We start from the raw sequence: 9705 nt of genomic DNA on the forward strand, positions 1-9705 counted from the left end.
CACTTACATAAACTTCCCCGGACCCGTTCATCCGGTTATTTTTCCATTCCCCATTATATGAATCACCGTTTAAATGGGTCACAGTTCCAGTTCCAGATCGTACACCGCGATCCCAAGTTCCTACAAAACAGAAAGATAAACAATCGCAATAGAGTCTAATGACTCAACCTGTATAGACGCTCCCATCGGCGTATTTCATTGTCCCATACCCATGGGGAACGCCGTTGTTCAGGTCACCACAATACTCTCCTTCATTGATGGTCTCATTGGTGTCATACTTTGGATTTCCATTTCGAGTCATCGTGCTGCTGATGAGACTTGTTTTCACAACATCGCTACTGCTTGAAGTACGGATGCGATTTGTATTATCTTCCGTAGATGTCCAGCGAGTATCATCATATTCTGTAGAGCCGATCGTCGTCACTGTGGTGTCAATGATTTCTTCAGGTCTGTTATCACTGTTGCCTTCATCTCCCAATAAGGATGATTTTGGGGCTTCTGTGGATGGATTAAAAGCTGAGCTGGTTTCACCTCCGTTGTCCTCTTCTACCATTGGAGGTGATACTTTTCGTCTGTTGCGCTGTGGACGCCTGCGACCTTTTGGCTTGGCTGACATTTTCACACAACAAAATTGACAAACAATAAGGCGGAATGCCGATTGAACATATGGGGTCCCGCTGAAATTGAGTTCTTTTGGAGCTCAAAGAAAATGCTGGTTTCGATGTTTGCCGTTAAACACCGCACATAAAAAATCTGTTGGCCACGGGAGGCAATAAATGAGCACCTTGAGAAAGGATGGAGAGGCAGCAATTGTTCACTGAGTTTTCAATTTGCTCGATTTTGAAAGACTCGAGAACAAAGGATCCTTCTACCTGGATGCATGCATGCTTTTGTCCTGTTTGTTCTCCCTCAAGCCATTTCAACACTGTTCCTACCATCTTATCTAAGATACAAGCTGCAAAGTAGTGCTTTCAGCAATTCACTCAAAAGTTCCAGTTGACAATACAGAAAATACGAATTTCTTAACTCGACTGGTACACGGATCAAAAAGTTGTACAATTGTCCGTGATCACCAAGTCGCTATCCTCGAATATTTGAACAATTAAAATTCATCGTCGAAGATACTCCGAGTGCCGAACGCGGATCCAATTTGATCGGTGCTCCTTCACACAAATCAACTCATAATGATTGGTCTTCGATTGTAGAATTTCGGTCCCTCCCAACATCGTCTTTCCTCCATGTTCTTCACCCAACTCAATCTCCACAACATGCACGTGCTGTGGGTTGAACACGGTCAACGCGCCAGTTGAGCACAGATCATAAGAACTTGAAGAACCGTTCGTTTTAAACGGGAAAGTCACTTCGAGCGAGCAGTAAGATGAGTCGAGTTCAGGACTGATGTGTGCAGTTGCAAAATGTGGCGCGAAACGAGAAATTGTTGATCCCTGGGTGATTGTTTGATCCTCCATAAGGGCGTTACAGGAATAGCCGCACGGACTAAACCAGAACTGATCTAATGCAGACCTCTCCTTACAATCTTCTCGTGATGGTTTCATAATTTGCTGTAACGCCGTTGTCTTTGTCGTAGTATCAGAATTATATCCACTGCCTTTACCAGCAAAATCTTCCACTGATGACTCGTTGATACCAAGCATCATCAATTCACTAATCAGGAGAGGCTCTTCTTCAACCATTCCCTCCTTCTCTTTCGGTTGATTGTTGTATCCATAAACAAAGAACTCACGCGCGATGGAAGTGCGAAGGGAGAAAAATTCAACAGATTCTTTTGGGACAGTTTGGCGACGGAAAAATTGATCCAGATATTCAATCTCTTCTTCATTCGAGCGATGAGGATATCGTTGCTTCTCTGGAAAGCAATAGGTGAGATGTGAGAACACCATGAACTGAACGACGTGTTGTGCTGATGATGCAATCCAAGATGTATTTTCGCTTTCAGAAATCTCATCAAGAGCCGCTTGAATTTCCAATTTTGATGAACTTGAGGATCCAGAAATTAAACACGGCATTGACGTGACTGCTTTGATGGGATCAACTGATGCTTCGTCATCACTCACTGAACCATTCAAAAGACCAAAAGTGTCCCAATCAGCCTTATTACACGATGATGGTGAAAGAGTTATCTTTGGTGATAAGTCGAGCGTGTTTCTGTTTCCATCAACATCTTGATCTTCGCTCGAGCTGATCCCCATCGACCCAACAGTTGATCCACTTGCCAAAGACGCACAATCATCTGAAAGCTTGATTCGGCCTGATTTTGAATTTGGAGAAACGATTCCCGTTACAAAACTCAAAAGTGTTGGCAACACAAGAAGAGGAGTTGTTGTCCTGGAGAAGAATCAAAGGCTTAAAATGAATTGAGCTCATCTTTATTACCCGCAAGTTTTTAACACAATTCGACTGTTATAAACAAACAGAGAGGATTCAGACAACAAGTACGCGGTGCATGCTCCAGAACTCGTTTCCAAAGACGTGAATGACAGAATTTGACATTTTGCTTTATCAAGCATCGATTGCCAATCTGATGATTCCAAGCTTCGCAACGATCCGTTTCGCAGTCGGGGAGACGCTTCCAAGGCATCTTGGAAAAACTCGACAATAAGCCGCTTCTCGACACCTTCAAAGGGCCCAACACTGAACTCAGGATATGGGCTCAAGTCCTTCGTGTCATTGGGACACAAGACCGATTCTTGGGACTTGGAATCCATGAAAGAAGGATCCACTTGGGAATTCATCAATAGAGAGACCTTTTCGTATAAATCAGTAGCCAGAGGGGAATCTCTGAAAGACTTCTGAGACATCTTGAACAGTTTAGCAAAGGGGTGGGAATAAAATTAACACAGTCAATCAATCGATGAGACGGAAGGAAAAGAACCAAAAACTAGGAATCTGGAAAGACCAACCAAGCGTTGAGACGAAACAAAATAGACCACTTGAGCAAACGGAGACGAACGAATCAAAATAGAGGAGAGAGATAAATAATAGAGTGGACCCTGATGATAGACTTGTCTACAAATATAAGAAGGGTGATGGAGGAATGTAAATAATAGGGAACGAAGAAAAATGAACAAGCTGCTGAGATTTATGAGATTTGATCTCAAATGAATCTCAAAGATGTGAAGTATGAGAATTACATCATCATCGAGCACGGGATGGATACCGATCTCCCTGAAAATGACATCAACACATGAATGAGGAACACTTCGACGGTGAAACCTACTTGTTGATGAACAAGGGAAAAAATGCAAGACTCGAAATCAAACAAGTACACAAACGAAGACTGAAATCAAGTTGGGCACCGCGAACAAGGGCGTCTCCAACAACAAGGGAAGAGAGAGAGACGCTTTGAATGGTTTCAGACGGGAATAAAATTGCAACAAACTGATTACGCGGACTGATAGCCTTCGTTTAAAGGATGAGAAATGTTAGGGGGGTCTTGCACGGTTGGCTCCCCAAACCCAAATAAAGGAAACGAGGACGTTTCGAAGCGACATAAAATCTGTTAGAATAATTATGAGGATAGAAATATCAACTGACGACCAGTTGAATTCTCCATAAATAAAAACCCTGGTCGTCGAGTGGGCAGATAAGATTTCTGTTTGTCCGCAAGATTGATTAAATCGATTTCCAACTCGGAAAATGACGAAGAAATGGCAAATTCGAACTGCTTATCACTAACAAAGTGCACGTTTGGGGCGAGACAACTAGGCATGAAACGTGACGGTCCTGTTAGAGTGATATACAAATTGATCAGAAAAAGAAATGATCCATGAAAGATTGTTTGAATAGCAAAATGGAATATTAAAATGTTTTTCTCCCAATGTTTCTAAATCCTGTGCCAGTGCACTTTACAATTATGCTTGTGATCTGCATGATTTCTTCTTCTTCTTCTTGATCCTCTTCCTCATTTCTTGGCAATGGGGGAGATTCGACCTCCTCAAATGAAAAAGTTACTCCAGAAAAATCTTTCAGGTGGCGTAAAAATTGCACAGCATAAGGCGCTATCCTGGAAACTTTAATCTGGCAAATTACAAAATGTATTTTAAATCACGATCACGGACATCTCACCTTGCACGGCTCATGCTCTTCTGCTAGTGCCATAAACAGGAATGGAATGTGTTGATACGTCGTATCTATGACACCTCCATAATGAATTTCTAATAACAGGCGCTGAGCACACAGCCTTCCAATCAATTCACTTTCACTGAGCTGATTCACACCATTTAATTCCTCCGCATCTGAAGCAAACGTATTTAATGCCAACACAGTTAACTTGCAGCACACCTTTTTTTACGTTTTCCACTTCTTTTTCCAAAAGTTGTTCAATTCCATGCTTCCTTGTTATGACGGAATTCAGTTCATTGATTTCGTTGCCACCGATTCCTTTCATTGTTTTTAGTTTTTCTTGCATGTTTGCATCAACCACTAAATCCGCTCCCTTATGAAATCCTTTCATCGTTTCTGCGACTAACGTGATGCCATACCCTGCTGAGGGTCCTTCAACTCCGCTCCGACTTTTTGCATCATAAATCCAAACATCTGTCAAAACCACAGGATCATAAGAACGACAACCCCTCTGTTCAAATCTCCACCATCGAATAAGCATAAAACTCACCAGGCAGAAAATCGTTCAGCATTCCTCTTGCTCTATCGATCATTCTTCTAGAAAATTGCGGAGAAACGTGATTCGTGAATGCAGTCCCTCTAACGCGCTTCACTCTCCCTTCTTCTAATAACTGAAATGGAGCGATCTTCTGCAGAATTGGGCACCTGAACTCAACAAGCCCTTGACCGAGTGGTGGCAAGCCTGAGAAGAAAAGCAGTAATGTTGCTGCTAAGGAGTCAAGGGACAAGCCAGAAGCCCCTTATTATGAATTCACCTCTCTTCAATACGTTCAATGAGAGACCCTCTTTGATTCCAAGATGACCCATAAAAGGAAGAACCACTGTTCTGAAATAGTCAATGCACGGGTCACGCACGCACATGCATTTCCGTGGGGTTATTCCCTTGAGGCGAATATGAAGAGGCTTTTTAGCAAATGGGGCAACAAGAAGCAACGCCTCGACGAAATAAGTAATATTTCGCTCAGAGTCCGCAATCATACTCAAGGACTTCATCTGTCCCAACAATCAACCCGGGAATGTAAGTTAATTCAGTTCCCGTTACATCAATCTTGACGTATTGACCATCTGTCACCAAACTAAGCAGACGAATTAAATTGGCTTCATATTTTCTTAATCCAGGATCAACTTCATCAGAACGGATGTTTGAAATTCTAATAGGGCGATTGAAGACTGTTGAAAGAACAACGCGTTGGCGGAAAGAATTCGCACCGTTGTACCGCAGTGGAGGATGGCGTTCGCTCGCGAGTTTCACCGGGGGAGGGTTTCCATCGCTTCGCCTTTTAAAGCCGCGGGCTCGAGCTGTCATTAAAATTCTATCAGTTCAAAAGGTGGTCCAGGTCGAGGCTGAGCTCATTGATGAACAAAGTATTTCCCTGACCTTCGAAACTGATAGAAGTGGAGTTCATATGATCTGAGAGATGATTCTCACAGAGCTTGAAACTTCTTTGTTGGGGGGGTGTGACTTGTTCAAACACTTCCATTGAGTTTCTTTGCTTGGGTTAATCATTGTTTGCTACCGGTAGATCTCAGAAATGACTTGAAAATAGTTTTTGGAGTTCATTTGCCGGTCAAAGATCACGAAAGTTTGATGCTGGGACTGTCAGAAGGATTTTGCATGAATCCATTTTTCCTTTTTCCATCTTTTCCTCTTCAGATTGTCCTCGCTACGAATTGAAGGATGTGAATGGATTCTGCTCAGCATCTCAACTTTCTCATGCATCCGATTGAAAGTTGAGAAATTTCCAAAACAATCAAAATTGGAGTTTGTTTCATACGCGCAAATCAAAATTCATAAAAGGATCATCAGAAGCGTCTCTCTTGATGCCTGAATTTATTCATTTTGACTTTTTTGTAACTTGTGAAGTGTTGAGCGAATTTTTATATTCTTCGTCGGTTTTAACGCCCAGTGAATTGGAGTTACCTCAAAACGAAACAAGCTAAAGAATTGTGATTGTGCACACACATTTTGAATGTTAACAACTTGTCTGTGTTCTGGGAAGCATGCAACAGGACAACAGATATAGCGCCTGCAACTCAGTCTTAATCAAATTTCCAGTAATCATCATTGTTCACACTAAGATTTCTGAGAAGGTTGATGGCTCATTCTTTAACAAACCAACTCTTGTCGTTTCCGCCGGCGTCCAACCTTTTGGACAACATTCATCCAAAAGAAAGAGAAATCTATCTTGCGTTTCATTCTCGCAATTGCGCTCGTCATCCAACTTAGATCCACCATCCCATACCGAATGAGAATTCCCTCTTTTGCGTATAATTAATGGACTTTTGTTTTCGCTGTTTCTGTATGTCTGCAGCCTTCTTTCCTCAAAGGCACTCATTTCACTCCATCATTATCAACATTCCAACCGATTTTTGTACTTGATACCATTTTGATCTTTATAATTCCTCCTTCTTGCATCTTTCTTATTCCATCATGTCGATGTTGAGCATTCCCAGCTACAAAACCGATGATCCAAATTATCGGTACAAGATGCCGAAGCTCGTCGCCAAAGTTGAAGGTCGCGGTAACGGAATTCGTACCAACATCGTCAACATGGCGGACATTGCTCGCGCTCTCAAACGACCTCCTGACTGTAACGTTTCATATTTGTGCTCCACGCGGACTCTTTTTTTGTTTGTAGATCCGACAAAGTTTTGCGGCCATGAATTGGGGCGCTCAGTCCAAATTCGATCCAGCAGAGGGAAAGGCGATTGTGAATGGTGCCATGAGCAGCGTGACCTTCAGGTCTTGATCGACAAGTTCATTGACAAATTCGTGTTGTGTCAAAATTGTAATTTGCCAGAAATTGATTTGCAACTAAAGAAGGGGCGTGTTGTTTATCATTGCAACGCTTGTGGTGATCAGGCTGAGACGGATAATGCGCATAAGCTCGCAACGTTCATTTTACGAAATCCACCAGATGGAGGGGACTCCACACTTGGCGCGAAAAAGTATGTTGTTGTATGGATTTCGCTGGTGTAATTTATGGATAAAGTTGTTTTGTGGTGTCTATTGAGTCACGAGATCGTTGTCTTGTTCTTAATGCTTTCTGCTGTTCAGGAAAACCAAAGAAGAACGAAAAGCGTTAAAGGCTCAACAGCAGAAACTGCGAGAAGATGGCGGAAAGCGATGAGAAAGCAGAGAAGGAAAGAGAAAAAGGGAAAAGAAAGAGAAGAAAGAAAACAAGAAGGATAAGGAAGGAAAGGATAAGGACGGAAAAGAGAAAAAATCAAGAAAAAATGCGAAGAGAAAATGGTGAAATTGGAAGCAACGATGACGAGGATGTTTGTGACGAGGGAAACCAAAAAGAGCGAGGGATCATCCAATTCTGATGGGGACGATAAAAAAACGAAGAAGAAAAAGAGCCGTAAAGATAAAAATGGAGCAGACCAAGAAGATCTTACTTACACGTCACCAGAAATTATCAGCGTGACGCAAAATATGATGAATTTCGTTTCGGTTGTTGGAGAGGATGAAAGCAAACATTGGAAGACGTCGATGACTCCCGCTGGATTTTTTGAACAACTTCGTTTGCTTCAAGTGTCCCAAGAGTTTGACCATCGAATCAAAGTGTATGTTGCATTGGATGTTTTGTTCAATAAAGACTTTGGACTTCTCACTCCGGACACCCCTCCAGCAAAAGTCGAAATTTCTCATACCTGTAAGTGGCAGAGGTGTTTGTTTTGATGATTAATTCCCTTAGGTGACTCAAAATATGGCGCAACGTGACATTCTTACGGCGTTGGAAGATTTTGTTGAAGCGCGATGTGGAACTTCTGTGCTCGGCTTCAAAAATTATCCCTACTTTCTTCAAAAGTTGTACTCTGCTGATATTCTGAGTGACGAAGGAATTCTAACTCACTATAATTCGAAAAAAGTCGCTGCTGAGGGGCGTGAGGGTCACTCGAAAGCGAAGATCGCCGCAAAGCCATTTTTGGCTTGGCTGGAACAAAATGACTCTGAGGAGTCAGATGAAGAGGAGGAGGAGGAGGAGGAAGAGTCAACGCCTGAAGACCTGAAGAAGCCATCAGCGGCAGTGGGAGGAGCCCAAAGCATACAAACAGCAAAGACGACTGATACAACGTAGGTTGTGTGCATTGAGGCTGATCATTTGTCTATTTGTCTTTTAGTGCAGATGCTGATGATATTAACATCGATGATATTTAGAATCTATTCTGTGTTTGAATTTCTTGTGAGTCGTGGTTTCTTGAACCGTTTAAACAAACTAGTGAACTAACTCGTTTTTGATTGTTACTTACGCCTGTACCAAAACGGGACTTCTCCGCTCGTGATTTGACGACGGAAGATTGGGGAGGATGAAAAGGTTTTTAACCAATTGATGCTGCTGATTGGAAGCGTCGCTCGTAAATCAAGTCTGGAAATCCAAATGCGACTCAATTTGCGTGTTCTGGACAAGCGGACACAGAAACTGGGTCACCATAAAACGAACAGGTCCACGACCAAGAAAACCTGGTTGTGATGAAGGCGGAAGCGGACAGAACCGATGGACAACAGCAAGTGGAAGTTCGATTCGCGACTGAAATGGAAGATGAACGTTTCCATTTCTTGAGTGGAGGAATTGTGCTTCCCGTTAACTTGACGAGACGTGGATTATCCGAAGTCCTTAATACATTGCTCGAATTAGAAGAGTCTGTAGCATTCGATTTCTTGATCGAATTTTCAGGAAGAAATGAAGACGGAACACTCTCACAACAACGCGTTCTCCTCCGCACTTCTCTTTCCAAGTATGACACTCTTATCCACAGTGATTGCTCTTCTGTTGAGAGACACTGGACTTTCTAGATGTGCATCAAGACCAAAATACAGCGATGACACTCTTATCATGTGTTTTTGTTCATCTCCTTCATTCAGGTTTATGAAAGCTCACAAAATCACGTCTGAATCTGCTCTTGTTCTTCATTATTTTCTTGCACGGTCAAAATTCGAATCCTCAGATTTTTCGTCAACTGACGATTGGGTCGTTTGTCTGTCATCATTACAACCAGAATCAGATCAACCATTTATCATTTCCAGTGGATCTGCTGATGGATCGTGTAAATTATACCGTACGTCGATTTCTAATAGACTGCGAAGATGATTGTGTTCATCCAGATGTGACCGTCCCAGACACCACCACGATGACAACACTCCCCCCCTTCTTTGAAGACAAGAAACAACTCAGCTGTCGGAAAACATCTTCCTCATCGTTGTCTTCCATTCTGTTGTCCGATCTATCGATCAATGATTCAATACTGGAAGTGATTGCGACTAACAAATCTGGAGAAATAGTCGTTGGATATCACGAAATAGAAAATCAACAAAGCGGCCGTAACAGTCATTTCAAAGGGACGAAGGTGAGAAAAAATAAAAAAATCTAGCTGCTAATGCTTGAATAATCTGATTCTCCAATTTGAATAACTTAAGGCTCGAATTTGATCAAATTTGCATGATTGGCGAAATTGAACATGAGTTATGAAGATTTGACAACAAATTGTGTTGCAGTCCATATGGTGCCTTGACGAGTATCGCTTTATCACACGACGGTGCAAGTTACGGGGACAGTT

The 9705-nt window shown here is 42.2% G+C and overlaps 4 protein-coding genes across 4 annotated transcripts; 3 read left to right on the plus strand and 1 right to left on the minus strand.

Moving 5' to 3' along the window:
- Positions 1-3819: 3819 nt before the first annotated feature.
- Positions 3820-4624, minus strand: LOC129617525 (probable RNA 3'-terminal phosphate cyclase-like protein). Its single transcript, XM_055532705.1, has 3 exons — positions 4303-4624; positions 4087-4256; positions 3820-4038 (listed from the first exon to the last, which is right to left on the minus strand). Exons 1-3 carry the CDS (start codon positions 4622-4624, stop codon positions 3820-3822), a joined length of 711 nt encoding a protein of 236 aa, XP_055388680.1.
- Positions 4625-6631: 2007 nt separating this feature from the next.
- On the plus strand, positions 6632-7274 carry LOC129617526 (eukaryotic translation initiation factor 5-like). The gene is made up of 3 exons (XM_055532707.1): positions 6632-6734; positions 6783-7092; positions 7202-7274. Exons 1-3 carry the CDS (start codon positions 6632-6634, stop codon positions 7272-7274), a joined length of 486 nt encoding a protein of 161 aa, XP_055388682.1.
- A 119-nt stretch (positions 7275-7393) lies between these two features.
- LOC129617527 (uncharacterized) lies at positions 7394-8308 on the plus strand. Its single transcript, XM_055532708.1, has 3 exons — positions 7394-7783; positions 7845-8224; positions 8272-8308. Exons 1-3 carry the CDS (start codon positions 7394-7396, stop codon positions 8306-8308), a joined length of 807 nt encoding a protein of 268 aa, XP_055388683.1.
- Positions 8309-8620: 312 nt separating this feature from the next.
- On the plus strand, positions 8621-9495 carry LOC129617528 (uncharacterized; the record flags this gene model as incomplete). Its single annotated transcript, XM_055532709.1, has 3 exons — positions 8621-8886; positions 9014-9195; positions 9254-9495. Coding segments are annotated over exons 1-3 (690 nt in total), but the record flags the coding sequence as incomplete, so codon positions are not given.
- Between the last annotated feature and the right edge of the window lie 210 nt (positions 9496-9705).

Source organism: Condylostylus longicornis, unplaced genomic scaffold (genome assembly GCF_029603195.1).
Source record: "Condylostylus longicornis isolate FDR11 unplaced genomic scaffold, ASM2960319v2 ptg000548l, whole genome shotgun sequence".
Taxonomy (NCBI): Eukaryota; Metazoa; Arthropoda; class Insecta; order Diptera; family Dolichopodidae; genus Condylostylus; species Condylostylus longicornis.

Bases quoted from the DNA above. Each gene is read 5' to 3' on its own strand.
- LOC129617525 (XM_055532705.1), bottom strand. From the start codon at position 4,624: ATGCTTATTCGATGGTGGAGATTTGAACAGAGGGGTTGTCGTTCTTAT. The intron at 4,257-4,302 runs GTGTGCTGCAAG...CGTTTGCTTCAG, and splicing joins AGTGGAAAACGTAAAAAAAG to ATGCGGAGGAATTAAATGGT. The intron at 4,039-4,086 runs GTGAGATGTCCG...GTAATTTGCCAG, and splicing joins AAGAGCATGAGCCGTGCAAG to ATTAAAGTTTCCAGGATAGC.
- LOC129617526 (XM_055532707.1), top strand. From the start codon at position 6,632: ATGCCGAAGCTCGTCGCCAAAGTTGAAGGTCGCGGTAACGGAATTCGT. The intron at 6,735-6,782 runs GTAACGTTTCAT...TTTTGTTTGTAG, and splicing joins TCTCAAACGACCTCCTGACT to ATCCGACAAAGTTTTGCGGC. The intron at 7,093-7,201 runs GTATGTTGTTGT...TCTGCTGTTCAG, and splicing joins TCCACACTTGGCGCGAAAAA to GAAAACCAAAGAAGAACGAA.
- LOC129617527 (XM_055532708.1), top strand. From the start codon at position 7,394: ATGGTGAAATTGGAAGCAACGATGACGAGGATGTTTGTGACGAGGGAA. The intron at 7,784-7,844 runs GTCGAAATTTCT...TAATTCCCTTAG, and splicing joins CGGACACCCCTCCAGCAAAA to GTGACTCAAAATATGGCGCA. The intron at 8,225-8,271 runs GTAGGTTGTGTG...TTTGTCTTTTAG, and splicing joins GCAAAGACGACTGATACAAC to TGCAGATGCTGATGATATTA.